Source organism: Oncorhynchus nerka, linkage group LG4, assembly GCF_034236695.1.
Source record: "Oncorhynchus nerka isolate Pitt River linkage group LG4, Oner_Uvic_2.0, whole genome shotgun sequence".
NCBI classification, from domain to species: domain Eukaryota; kingdom Metazoa; phylum Chordata; class Actinopteri; order Salmoniformes; family Salmonidae; genus Oncorhynchus; species Oncorhynchus nerka.
Window position 1 is genome coordinate 88616085 of NC_088399.1, and position 14959 is coordinate 88631043.

The 14959-nt window shown below is 46.0% G+C and overlaps 1 protein-coding gene across 1 annotated transcript in view; it reads right to left on the reverse strand.

The window, feature by feature from the left end:
* The window catches only part of LOC115128828 (CUB and sushi domain-containing protein 3-like), a 997580-nt gene that overhangs the window by 105804 nt on the left and 876817 nt on the right, over positions 1 to 14959 (reverse strand). Inside the window, exons 49-53 of the mRNA XM_065018010.1 lie at positions 12632 to 12820; positions 8144 to 8329; positions 7399 to 7593; positions 4911 to 5084; positions 3880 to 4053 (exon numbers count right to left, since the gene is read on the reverse strand). Coding sequence (XP_064874082.1) covers positions 3880 to 4053; positions 4911 to 5084; positions 7399 to 7593; positions 8144 to 8329; positions 12632 to 12820 — 918 coding nt within the window. The remainder of the gene's footprint in view (positions 1 to 3879; positions 4054 to 4910; positions 5085 to 7398; positions 7594 to 8143; positions 8330 to 12631; positions 12821 to 14959) is intronic.

Sequence of the window (14959 nt, forward strand, 5' to 3'; positions counted from 1 at the left end):
TGTGTCAGGGCTGTGATGTGGTCATGGTGTGTCAGGGCTGTGACGTGGTCATGGTGTCTCAGGGCTGTGACGTGGTCATGGTGTGTCAGGGCTGTGACATGGTAAAGGTGTCTCAGGGCTGTGATGTGGTCATGGTGTGTCAGGGCTGTGATGTGGTCATGGTGTGTCAGGGCTGTGACTTGGTAAAGGTGTGTCAGGGCTGTGACATGGTAAAGGTGTCTCAGGGCTGTGATGTGGTCATGGTGTGTCAGGGCTGTGACATGGTAAAGGTGTGTCAGGGCTGTGACATGGTCATGGTGTGTCAGGGCTGTGATGTGGTCATGGTGTGTCAGGGCTGTGACGTGGTAAAGGTGTGTCAGGGCTGTGATGTGGTCAAGGTGTGTCAGGGCTGTGACGTGGTCAAGGTGTGTCAGGGCTGTGACATGGTAAAGGTGTGTCAGGGCTGTGACATGGTAAAGGTGTCTCAGGGCTGTGACATGGTAAAGGTGTCTCAGGGCTGTGATGTGGTCATGGTGTATCAGGGCTGTGATGTGGTCATGGTGTGTCAGGGCTGTGATGTGGTCATGGTGTGTCAGGGCTGTGATGTGGTCATGGTGTGTCAGGGCTGTGACATGGTAAAGGTGTGTCAGGGCTGTGATGTGGTCATGGTGTCTCAGGGCTGTGATGTGGTCATGGTGTGTCAGGGCTGTGACATGGTAAAGGTGTGTCAGGGCTGTGACGTGGTCATGGTGTGTCAGGGCTGTGACGTGGTCATGGTGTGTCAGGGCTGTGACATGGTAAAGGTGTCTCAGGGCTGTGATGTGGTCATGGTGTGTCAGGGCTGTGACGTGGTCATGGTGTGTCAGGGCTGTGACGTGGTCATGGTGTGTCAGGGCTGTGACGTGGTCAAGGTGTGTCAGGGCTGTGACGTGGTCAAGGTGTGTCAGGGCTGTGACGTGGTCATGGTGTGTCAGGGCTGTGACATGGTAAAGGTGTGTCAGGGCTGTGACATGGTCATGGTGTGTCAGGGCTGTGACATGGTCAAGGTGTGTCAGGGCTGTGACATGGTAAAGGCGTCTCAGGGCTGTGACGTGGTCATGGTGTATCAGGGCTGTGACGTGGTCATGGTGTATCAGGGCTGTGACGTGGTCAAGGTGTGTCAGGGCTGTGACATGGTCATGGTGTGTCAGGGCTGTGACATGGTCAAGGTGTGTCAGGGCTGTGACATGGTAAAGGTGTCTCAGGGCTGTGACATGGTAAAGGTGTCTCAGGGCTGTGACATGGTAAAGGTGTCTCAGGGCTGTGATGTGGTCATGGTGTATCAGGGCTGTGATGTGGTCATGGTGTGTCAGGGCTGTGATGTGGTCATGGTGTGTCAGGGCTGTGATGTGGTCATGGTGTGTCAGGGCTGTGACATGGTAAAGGTGTGTCAGGGCTGTGATGTGGTCATGGTGTCTCAGGGCTGTGATGTGGTCATGGTGTGTCAGGGCTGTGACGTGGTCATGGTGTGTCAGGGCTGTGACGTGGTCATGGTGTGTCAGGGCTGTGACATGGTAAAGGTGTCTCAGGGCTGTGATGTGGTCATGGTGTGTCAGGGCTGTGACGTGGTCATGGTGTGTCAGGGCTGTGACGTGGTCATGGTGTGTCAGGGCTGTGACGTGGTCAAGGTGTGTCAGGGCTGTGACGTGGTCAAGGTGTGTCAGGGCTGTGACGTGGTCATGGTGTGTCAGGGCTGTGACATGGTAAAGGTGTGTCAGGGCTGTGACATGGTCATGGTGTGTCAGGGCTGTGACATGGTCAAGGTGTGTCAGGGCTGTGACATGGTAAAGGCGTCTCAGGGCTGTGACGTGGTCATGGTGTATCAGGGCTGTGACGTGGTCATGGTGTATCAGGGCTGTGACGTGGTCAAGGTGTGTCAGGGCTGTGACATGGTCATGGTGTGTCAGGGCTGTGACATGGTCAAGGTGTGTCAGGGCTGTGACATGGTAAAGGTGTCTCAGGGCTGTGATGTGGTCATGGTGTATCAGGGCTGTGACGTGGTCAAGGTGTGTCAGGGCTGTGACATGGTAATGGTGTGTCAGGGCTGTGACATGGTCAAGGTGACATTGTATAGAGTGAAGGTGCCCCTAGACACTGATCTTGGGTCAGTTTAGCATTTTCCCCACGAATGCTTAACAATTTTGAGAGGGGAAGCTGATCCTAGATCTGTACCGAGGGAAAACGTCACCCCAGAGTGATCACCTTCAGGTCCGCAAAAACAGTACAGTGGTGTTGTGTTCTGTCTGTTTATCTCTAGATCGCAGGAAACAGGGGATTTGCATTGTCTGTCTTTCCCACACACCACTATTGCCTCGCTGCATTAAATGGAGAAAGAGCAGTTTCCTCAGGCAAACCTGGAAGATGTATCTATTTGAAGATACTGTAGACTATCACATGCAGTCTGCCCACCAACCCCATATGACTAATACCTTCTATGACATCTACTGCTTGAGTCATTCTATCTAGATTAGTAACGCTATAAAACACAACAAGATAAATAACTGTCCGTAAAAGTGCTTCTGCGTCATCATTCGAAATGTTCCTTTCAGCTCCAGTAAAAACGAGCGAATAGGGAAGGCTCCTTGTGTGTGAGCGCAGAGAGAAGGAAGAGAATGTTGTATATGTCAGGATCTTTGTGAACTGCAGGGGGCGCTCAGGAGTGCTACTCGACTCGTCAGCCTAGAGACAGCATAATGACGCAGCGTGGTGACTCCCTTCTTCCCTTTGCATTCTAAAGCAGTGCTATTAGTCAACTGTGTCCTTATAAAAAAGTCTGAGCTTGACGCTCACCCAAAAGGGTTTGCAGAGGTGTGAAGAAGACTCTACTATGTTTACCATTACATTTTTTGGGAGAATATATAGTGACAACTGTGTTGTTATGAAAAATCATGAACCACAAAAAATGAATCAAGCACAGGAAGTTGGTGGCACCTTAATTGGAGAGGACGGGCTCGTGGTAATGGCTGGAGTGGAATTACTGGAATGGTATCAAATACATTAAACACATTGTTTCCAAATTCTTATTTACAATGATGGCCTACTAAAAGGCAAAAGGCCTCCTACAGGGATGGGGACTGGGATTAAAAATGTAAAATAAAAATATAGGACAACACACACACCACGACAAGAGAGACACCACAACAACACATAAAGAGAGACTTAAATGATGTCTCTGAATCAGGGTTAGTTTGGCAGCTGGGGTAAAAGAGGAGCGATTATGATAGAGGGAACCAAGTCTACATTTAACTTTAGCCTGCAGTTTTGGTATGTGCTGTAAGGAGGACAGTGCACCGTCTAGCCATACTCCCAAGTATTGAGGTGACTACCTCAAGCTCTAAACCCTCAGAGGTAGTAATCACACCGGTGGCGATAGGGGCATTCTTCTTACCAAACCACATCACCTTTGTTTTGGAGGTGTTCAGAACAAGGTTACGGGCAGAGAAAGCTTGTTGGACACTAAGAAAGCTTTATTGTAGAGCTTTTAACACAAAAGCCGGGGAGGGGCCAGCTGAGTATAAGACTGTATCATCTGGATATAATTGGATGAGAGAGCTTTCTACTGCCTGAGCTATGTTGTTGATGTATATTGAGAAACGCATGGGGCCTAGGATCGAGCCTTGGGGTACACCCTTGGTGACAGGCAGTGGCTGAGACAGCAGATGTTCTGACTTTATACACTGCACTCTTTGAGAGAGTTAGTTAGCAAACCAGGCCGAAGACCCCTCAGAGACACCAATACTCCTTAGCCGGCCCACAAGAATGGAATGGTCTACCGTATCAAAAGCTTTGGCCAAGTCGACACAAATGTGAGTGTGTCAGAGAGAGAGAGAGAGAGAGAGAGATAAAAGATGGACTACTCACACACGCAGGAAGGCAGCTGTCCGGACCAGTTGTGGTCCTGCAGACAGATCCGCACAGAGGGGCCGATGAGGCGGAAGCCTGGGATGCACTGGTACACTATCGTCTCTCTGTACCCAAAGTTCTCCCCGATCACCTGGCCGTTCACTATGGTCTCCGGAATACCACAGTGGCCCGCTGGAGAGGAACACAAAAGCAATAGTTAGAGGAGAGAGAGAGCAAGAGAAGAGAGAGGGGGGAGAGAGATAGACAAACAGAGAGAAAGAGGGAGAGAGAGAGCAAATGCGAAAGAGAATCAGGGAGAGAAAGAGATAGCGAAAGAGAGTCAGAGAGAGCCGATGTTATGTTTGCTGTTAATTTGTACTGTTAATTTCACTTGTGTTTATTATCTATTTCACTTGCTTTGGCAATGTTAACATATGTTTCCCATGCCAATAAAGCCTTGAATTGAATAATGGACTTGAATTGAAATTGAAATTGAATTGAGAGAGAGAGGGGAGAGGGGAGAGTTAGGTGGAAGAGGGAGAAAGAGAAGTCTTGTAATGTACTGTACAGTCCTGTTCTTTGATAGTTACAGACAGAGTACAGTATTGAGATGCTAATTTAAACAGTCAGGTCGCAGAGATATTTTTAGTCCACAGACGTGTGTCAGAGAAAAGATGGAAGCCCAAAATAGACAGTTGTCCCTGCTTCCACAGACTTGTGTCAGAGAAAAGATGGAAGCCCAAAATAGACAGTTGTCCACAGCTTCCACAGACTTGGCATCAGCAGACAAAAAAGTTACACTGTAAAGCTATTTTAACACATTAGAAAGATGTTCCTTAGAGGTGGAGACTTAAAATAACTCTACAACAACAAAAACATTGTTAGGGCAGTAGATACTGTAGCCTACATTTCACAGACAGACAACACAATGTGGGGAATGGTTCTTCGTTCTTAATAATCTTAACATTCCCTCAGAGTCTGGAGAATGACTTGGTTGTTTCACACAAAGACAGAGAACAGAGATGTGGGGAAGAAATATGTTGTTTTACCCAAGCAGCGTGTCTCCTGTCCACTCCACAGTCCAGAGGGGAGACATTCTCTCACGGTAGAGCCCACCAACATGAACCCTGCATCACACATGAAGATGGCGGTCGCCCCGAAGGTCATCTGCGTACCAATCTTCTTCCCATTGGGCGGGCCAGGGAGGTCTCCACAGGAAATTACTGTGACACAGACAATACAATAACAGAGACATCATCTCCCAGCTCACAAACCAATGGCATAAACAAACATATGAGAGATATTGTCTCAAACCACTCTCAGAGTTGAGTATAACAATTATTTGAATTCTTGCTTAATAAATAAGACACAGGCTGATCCCTTACAGTTCCAATGGTATTTCAATCGGAGCGATTTTTGCCAAGTTTGAATTGATCTGTCAACTGTTTCTGTGATATTTGTAAGTGAAGGTGAGTCATATTATTTTGTTTTTGGGATCCTTGGAACAGGAGAGGAGATGAGCTAGGAGAGAGGAGAGAGGAGGTGCAGAGAGGAGAGGAAAGTGGAGGACAGAAGGGAGGGGAGAGGAAGGAGGGGAGAGCAGGAGAAGGGAAGGGAGGAGGGACAGGAGAGGAGAAGGGAGAGAAGAGAGGAAGAATGGAGTGGAGATAAAGGGTGGGGAGAGAGGAGAGTGGATGTAAAGGGAGAGGAGGTAAAGGGAGAGGAGAGTGGAGAGTGGAGGTAAAGGGAGAGGAGGTCAAGGGAGAGGAGAGGAGAGGAGGAGGTAAAGGGGGAGGAGAGGAGGTAAAGGGAGAGGAGAAGTGATAAAGGGAGAGGAGAGGAGGTAAATGGAGAGGAGAGGAGGTACAGGGAGAGGAGAGGAGGTAAAGGGGGAGGAGAAGTGATAAAGGGAGAGGAGAGGAGGTAAAGGGGGAGGAGAGGAGGTAAGGGAGAGGAGAAGTGATAAAGGGAGAGGAGAGGAGGTAAAGGGAGAGGAGAAGTGATAAAGGGAGAGGAGAGGGGGTAAATGAAGAGGAGAGTGGAGGTAAAGGGAGAGGAGGTAAAGGGATAGGAGGTAAATGGAGAGGAGAAGAGGCAAATGGAGAGGAGTAGTGATAAAGGGAGAGGAGAGGAGGTAAAGGGAGAGGAGAGGAGGTAAAAGGAGAGGAGAGTGAAGGTAAATGGAGAGGAGGTAAAGGGAGAGGAGAGAGGTAAAGTGAGAGGAGAGGTGGTAAAGGGAGAGGAGAGGAGGTAAAGGGAGAGGAGAGAGGTAAAGGGAGAGGAGAGGTGGTAAAGGGAGAGGAGAGGAGGTAAAGGGAGAGGAGAGGAGGTAAAGGGAGAGTAGAGAGGTAAAGGGAGAGGAGAGGAGGTAAAGGGAGAGGAGAGGTAAAGGGAGAGGAGAGGAGGTAAAGGGAGAGGAGAGGAGGTAAAGGGAGAGGAGAGAGGTAAAGGGAGAGGAGAGGAGGTAAAGGGAGAGGAGAGGTAAAGGGAGAGGAGAGGAGGTAAAGGGAGAGGAGAAGAGGTAAAGGGAGAGGAGAGGTAAAGGGAGAGGAGAGAGGTAAAGGGAGAGGAGAGAGGTAAAGGGAGAGGAGAGGAGGTAAAGGGAGAGGAGAGGAGGTAAAGGGAGAGGAGAGGAGGTAAAGGGAGAGGAGAGGAGGTAAAGGGAGAGGAGAGAGGTAAAGGGAGAGGAGAGGAGGTAAAGGGAGAGGAGAAGTGATAAAGGGAGAGGAGAGAGGTAAAGGGAGAGAAGAGGAGGTAAAGGGAGAGGAGCTAGGTAAAGGGAGAGGAGAGGAGGTAAAGGGAGAGGAGAGAGGTAAAGGGAGAGGAGAGGAGGTAAAGGGAGAGGAGAGGAGGTAAATGGAGAGGAGAGGAGGTAAAGGGAGAGGAGAGAGGTAAAGGGAGAGGAGAGGAGGTAAAGGGAGAGGAGAAGTGATAAAGGGAGAGGAGAGGAGGTAAAGGGAGAGGAGAGAGGTAAAGGGAGAGGAGAGGAGGTAAAGGGAGAGGAGAGGAGGTAAATGGAGAGGAGAGGAGGTAAAGGGAGAGGAGAGGAGGTAAAGGGAGGTTGGAGGTGGCCTGGGGATTCTGTTTGTTTATTTTCTGTTTTGGGAAAATTGAAACCATAAAAATCTATATGGTCAAGTCTAGTGCATTCACTATCCTCCCACATCCACATCCAAGCACACCTGATCTTGATACTACTTTTAATGAACATCTCAAAGACGTCTCTATCCACCTATCTATCTCATTATTGAATATTTGGGGTAAAAATATCACATATCGATCTTAGGATTCTGCCCAAGGTTGGACAGACATTCAACACTCCCTAGGGCAGACTGTCGCAAAATGTAGCAAACTTAACACAACATGCTTCATGTGTAAAGTCCCATTTGCTAAGTCAAATTGCTAATCATTAAATAGACATGCAATACACCTTAGACACACAGCATAAACACAACCTAAAGACAACAGGCTTCTGACATGGAGATGGTGTAAAAAGTCCCAGGTAAAAATATAAATAAATGTCTGCCTTTTACTCACTCTGACAGTGAGGCCTTTCATTCCTCCAACTCCACACGCCGTTGGTCGTGCACTGGATGTGGGCGGGGCCTAGACGGTAGTAGCCCGGGTCACAGTTGAAGATAATCTTGGTCCTGTACTCATAGTGGGAGCCGTTCACGATCTTCCACCTCCCGTGTTCCAGAGAGAAGGAGCCGATGCTTGGACACACCACCACTGTCACACAGAAACACAAGCACACCCAGGTTCACAGGCACAGTCACACAAGCGTGTACGCGCACACACAGCAGGCATTATTATCCAGAGCGACTTACTGTCAGAAGATAATTGGCATAACCTCAGATTTCTTCCCACACAGTTCTCCATTACAATTGTATTATTTTCTGTGTTGACTGTTGACCTCCATTTGCACTGCTTTGTGAGGCAGCCAGGCATTATAAACAGTCATCTTAAGGGGAAATAACTTCATGTTTTGGCAAAATACAGACTAATAAATAAGTGAGGGATTGCCTTCGAGGGGGGAACTTATTTTAATAGGGAAGTAATTGACCTCATGGGAGCTGTGAGGTGAACGCACAAACACACACACTCTCACACACTGACCCACACAATTACAATCACGCATAGACACAAATATACTCTCTACCCCTGCTTCACCTGTCCCATCTGCTGGACTAACCTCCTAGCCTAACATTAGCTACCTGGGCAGCGCGCACAAATGCCCTCATACACCCCCCCACTAGCTTCCTAGCCTAACGTTAGCTACCTGAACAACGAGGGATCTTGTTGTGGTTGCTCCAGGTGCCGTCCGGTTGGCAGACGGCGCTGGTCAGCTCTTTGGAGGACAGGCGGTAGCCGTCATTGCAGAAGTAGGTCACGTGTGTTCCCACTGAGTAGTCCACCGTCAGCACTCCTCCATTCAACGGTGCCTTAGGCACCCCGCAGGACACCGCTGCCATGGGGGAGACCAGGGGAGAGGAGGAGGAGGGGCGCCCAGGGGAGGATGAGGGGCGAGGAGGGGAGACCAGGGGAGGAGGATGGGAGAGGAGGAGAAGAGGAGGGGAGAGCATGAGAAAGGATGAGAGGAGAGGAGGAGGGCCGACCAGGGGAGGAGGATGGGAGACCAGGGGAAAGGGAGGGGAGACCAGGGGAGAGGAGGAGAGACCAGGAGAAGAGGAGGGGAGACCAGGAGAGGAGAGGAGACCAGAGGAGGGTAGACCAGAGGAGGGGAGACCAGAGGAGGAGGAGGGGAGACCAGGGGAGGAGGATGGGAGAGGAGGATGGGAGACCAGGGGAAAGGGAGGGGAGACCAGGGGAGAGGAGGAGAGACCAGGAGAGGAGGATGGGAGAGGAGGATGGGAGACCAGGGGAAAGGGAGGGGAGACCAGGGGAGAGGAGGAGAGACCAGGAGAGGAGGAGGGGAGACCAGGAGAGGAGAAGAGACCAGAGGAGGGGAGACCAGAGGAGGAGGAGACCAGGGGAGGAGGATGGGAGACCAGGGGAGGAGGAGGATACAGGAGGAGAGGAAGAGAGGAGAGTCAGCACTTATTCTCCTCAAAGGAATTACACTCAGGGTTATTCATCAAAGGAATTACACTCAGGGTTATTCATCAAAGGAATTACACTCAGGGTTATTCATCAAAGGAATTACACTCAGGGTTATTCATCAAAGGAATTACACTCAGGGTTATTCATCAAAGGAATTACACTCAGGGTTATTTATCAAAGGAATTACACTCAGGGTTATTTATCAAAGGAATTTTACTCAGGGTTATTTATCAAAGGAATTTTACTCAGGGTTATTGCACTCTTCACACCACGCCCTCAAATCAGTCTCACACACAGAGATAAACTCACACATACAGAGCACTCAAATAACACACAGTCTCTCACACACACCAACAGTACACAACTCACACAAGGAGATCAACACAAACCGTTTCAACACAAAGGCCTGCTGATGACATTGGTCAGAGAGATAAAGTAACAATGCTCACTCAAAGACCCACTGACTATACCACTATTAACAGACTGTCAGTATAGTGAGGAACATTGATTCTGCTTCCACATATTCTTCTAACACACAGAGACCATATAATGATACTGATTCTCTTCCTGTTCATTCATCTTCTAACACACAGAGACCATACAATGACACAGAGACAGCATGTTAGGAATTTTATGAATAATGACTAAACAATATCTACATTTTAAATAGAACTATAACTAATTAAACTCTACTCTGTTTTAATTAATTAATAATATTAATTCATAAGTGAGGGATTGTGGAGCATGAAACAGGGGGTAATTAAATTAAATAAATACCATTCCAGCCAGGTTGTAGAGGACTGGAATTGTGGGGTTTTTAAGTAAGCAGAAGGGGTCGTTAACCTATGGTTGAACCGACTCAACTTAGCTCTGGGATGTTTAGATAAGGCAGTGTGTGTTTTCTTAGGTTTTCCATTAGCTGGAACTGTCTGCTGAATGGTGATGGATGAAGACTTCAGAAGTTTTAATCTCGATTTAACTGTGTGTCTGGAGTGAGAGAGAGAAGGGGTGGGAATAAACTTTTGAACTGTTGGGAGGAAGGACAATTTATAACCTATGACGTCATATTTTGTGTATAAACTGTTTGTTCGTGGTTACATGGCAGCGCGCTCCGAGAATAAATACTATTGTCTAATTTTGATAAGACTGGTCTCTGTCTATTTTATGCAAATAGGAATCTTACAAATTCTTATAAAATAGACTGAGTGATTTAATGAATGTATAATTCATAAGAATTGATGAAATTCCAGTGACACAGCATTGAGACAACTTCCACACATTAACACGCTGCTCACTCAACCCGCACTAACTATCTACTGACAAAGTAGTGCCCACTCAATCTTTACACAGCGACAATGGATCACCTTATACGAACTGATTTACAGAGAAACAGAAAAACATTTTTGACAGAGATAAAGAAACCAAAAGCAACACACAGACAAGGTTGAAAGGAAAATAACTTAGTCACAGTCCCCTTTCAAGCAGAGGTGGAAGTGTAGGAGTTGTTTTAGTTTTTCCACTGTGTAGACTTTTTTGGGGGGCAGGGACCTTCTTCTAAACACACAAACAAACCAGAAATTGTGTCTGTAGACACTGAGCGTACAAACATTAGGAACACCTCTATGTCACTCAGTGTATGTCGGAAGTCATTCTGAATAAGGTGGATGGCATCATTTCTTCCTGCTATAACAATAGGTATATTGTTGTGGGAAAAGCTGGAGAAGTGAATTATAATTATAAAGTGAAAGAGTAAGCGAAAACAAAACAGAGGCTTTGAGGAGATTATAACTATGCTGTGTGTGTGTGTGTGTGTGTGTGTGTGTATGTGTGTGTGTATGTGTGTGTGTGTGTGTGTGTGTGTTTATGTTTATGTGTATGTGTGTGTGTGTGTGTGTGTTTACGTTTATGTGTATGTGTGTGTGTGTGTGTGTGTGTGTGTGTGTGTGTGTGTGTGTGTATGTGTGTGTGTGTGTGTGTGTGTGTGTGTGTGTGTGTGTGTGTTTATGTTTATGTGTATGTGTGTGTGTGTGTGTGTGTGTGTGTGTGTGTGCTCTCTGCTAAGGAAAATGTGAATATACTCTCTGGTGAGTGTCACTCCTACAGTTTTACACAAGGTTTTAGCATACCCCCCACTAGCTAACAGAATATGATTAGACCCATCCTTATATTTCCTCTCTCTTTCTCTCCAATTCGTTTGGAACACTATTGAGGCTGCGTCTCAATTGGCTTCCTATTCCCCTACCTTTGTAGTACTTTACCGATAAAGCTCTGCTCAAAAGTAGTGCACATTAGGTCTTTTATCAGGATCCCCATTAGCTGTTGCAAAAGCAGCAGCTACTTCTCCTGGGGTCCAACACAAAACATAAAACATAATACAGAACATCACTAGACAAGAACAGCTCAAGGACAGAACTACATACATTTAAATGTGATGTGTTACTGCACTATTCAGGGGATAACGGTTCGATCACATCGACAGCGCATTGTATTTTTGGTACACCAGAATGACATTCATCTCCAGTGAAATCCTGTGTTTACCTTGCAGCGTTGCAGAGACAGTTGCAGTGCGTTCTGTGTGCTGCATACTTAGGATTTATCCAACGTATGAGTCTAACTGTGTCCGTAGACGTCTTGACAGAAACAGTAGCAGAAGGTGAATGTTGAACTGTTGTCGCACACACATCCAGATGATGCTGCGTACTATTTTGCCCAATGACGCTGTCGGTGTGATCGAAGCGTAAGGTGCCGCGCAGAACGCACCCGGAGGTTGGTATCTGTCGGTTCGGATATACATCCACTATTGGTATTTGAACTTGTTGTCAGTATAAAAACATCGTCAAGATCTAGATATAATCATCAAGACCATATGGTCTCATCATATTATGAGGACAGCATCAATATAATTTAAAAAAATGTCCTGCTGAGATTGAGTTTTTCCCCAATGTGGACACTAAGAACATCAGTCCAATTCTGATATTTTTGTCCACTAATTGGTCTTTTGACCAATCACATACCATATTTTCACATCGGTCTTTTTCAGAGCTGATTTGATTGGTCAAAAGACCAATGAATTAAATCAAATCTGAATTGGGCTGCCTGTGAAAACACAGCCACGTAAGTCATATCATGGTTGTCACTCCATGTTAGTGTCCCTCGAGCCTCTGGCACTTGACAGTAAGGTGGCATCAAATCATATTAAATCACTGAGTGGAGCTTTAGACAAAACCAGTTTTGAGGGGACATTTATTTATATTCTGGATCTCACATTTCATGTAGAAAAAACTAGCTAGAGGTAGATAAGTGTTGAGTAGCTACAACGGAATTGGACCTCTTATATGTGACACACTAGTAAATACACAACAGGATGAGAATTTGATTCCTTGAAAATTATAGTCCAATTGTAGTAGTATAGTATTGAGCAATTCAACTCATGAGTCGTGACTTCCGATCAGGACTACAATAGGACAGCTTTTGAAATATAGGCAGCTTCATGAGTATTTGGTTCCTGATCCTGGCCAATACTGCTAGTGGTACTGCAGCATATCATAGTGATGTAAAGCATTTCAACGACATGCGTCTGGCTGACTGTTAATAATTCACTGCTTTAACTGTAAAACATCTGTCCACAATAGATAGACAGTTAAGAACTAGCCTTGCCTCCTTCCACCCTCCCCCTTTCCCCCATGCCCTAACACCCTGATCTCACCTTGGCAAGCCGGAACGGGGGAGTCCCAGGCGAAGTATCCGTAGGGGTTCCTCCTGCACACGGCCGTACTGTTCCCTATGAGGCGGTATCCCCGGTCACAGGCCCAGCGGACCAGGCTGTTGAGGTGACCTCCAGTCTGGCTGCTGATGGACCCCTGCAGGGGCGAGTCAGGGGTGCTGCAGTATAGGGCTGGACACACACACACACACACGCACACACACACACACACACACACACACACACACACACACACACACACACACACACACACACACACACACACACACACACACACACACACACACACACACACACACACACACACACACACACACACACACACACACACACACACTCACTAGATCAGTAACCTTTTAGTTATAACCAGAGCCTTATTACTGTAATATAAGACTCTGACCTAGTACTACTGGTATTAATGTAACAACACAGAGCATCTTTATATTATTTGAACTAAATGTGGAGCATTTATTTGTAATTTGTTTAAAATGTAATTTCCCCACACATATACATCATAAATAAATAACATCATAAATAAAATACATCATAAATAAATAACACTCTTTCTGGCATTGATACGATGAGATTTTGAAAACTTCACCAGCTAAAATGTGATGTGTTCTCTATTTGATCACTATCTGAATGCACTATAAAGCACTCTGCTCGCCCTCCACTCACCTTCTGTCGAAATCAATACAGGAATCATTCTGATTTCCATCGACTGAGCAGTCAGAATAACTATTGTGTACCTTGACTTTTCACTTTTATAAACCACAGTAGGAGGGCAAAGTCAAACCACATCCGGGAGGGTGAATTCTAGTTCACACAGCAAGTTCTGACTTCTAGGTATTATTAATTCAAGCCTTATTAATTAAGATACATATTTAAACTAACACCGAGCACACAGCTACAGTAAACACACTGTCCTGATTGTGTGTGAACAATGGAACAATGGTCAGGGGTTGCACTAAGGGATGTCGTCTCAGAATGTAAAGAGAGGAGACAATGTCCTGTAATCTCACTGAGGAAGATTAAAGAAGAGGAGGAAAGCCAAGTTTACAGAAGAAACATATTTTTTGATTTAACCTTTATTTAACTAGGCAAGCCAGTTAATAACAAATTATTATTTACAATGACAGCCTACCAGTGAAAAGTAGATTAACTGCCTTGTTCAGGGGCAAAATGACAGATTTTTATCAGCTCGGGGATTCGACCCAGCAACCTTTTGGTAACTAGTCCAAAGCTCCAACCACTAGGCTACCTGCCGACCCATATTAACCTTTATTAATTTCCCCTTTTGTACTTGAACTATTTGCACATCATTATAACACTGTACATAGCTATAATAGGACATTTGAAATGTGGCTATTCCTGTGAAACTTGGGAGTGTAATGTTTACTGTTCATTTTTGATAGATTTCCCTTTCTTATTATCTATTTCGCTTGCTTTGACAATATAAACATATGTTTCCCATGCCAATAAAGCCTATTGAAATGAGAGAGTGAGAGAGAGCGAGAGAGATGGAGAGGGATAGATAAAGGGGGAGGGGATAAAGAGAGGGAGGGAGAGATATCTCATCCTGGAATATCCAAGGCCTGAGGTCATCTGCCTTTGGACTAAAGAGCAGGAACCTGGACTTCACCTGGAAATACAGACATTGTCATCCTACAAGAGAGGAGACGGACCCACTGGTTGCACTCTAGGTTACAGAGAGCTGGTCCATCCACCAAACTACCAGGTGTGAAACAGGGAAGGGACTCAGGTGGGATGCTAATTTAGAGCAGACCTAACTGACTATTACATTCATCAAAACAGGAACATTTTACACCTGGCTATAAATTAAAAAGGAAATGATCTTAAGAAGAAGAAAAATGTCCTCCTGTGTGCTACCTATATCCCCCCACTAGAATCCTCATACTTTAACCTCTTCAGTCGACCCTCTACTTTTTTGAACATTCTGTTAAAAATCGCGCAACATTTCAGCGCCCTGCTACTCATGCCAGGAATATAGTATATGCATTTGCTTAGTCTGTGTGGATAGAAAACACTCAGACGTTTAAAAAACTGGTTAAATCACTGCTGTGGCTTTACCAGAACGGCATTTACATCGAAAAGCACAGGAAAAACTGATCACTGAAAATGGGAAAATATATCCATGCGCTACTTGATCCCATTGATAAAGGTGAACCACAATTAATTGACTGAGGTTGCAGTACCTACAGCTTCCACATGGTGTCTAGAGTCTTGTCATTTCCCTTCGAGTTTTTTCTTGGTCAAACACATGCAGGACACCGTATCTAATCCGGTCTA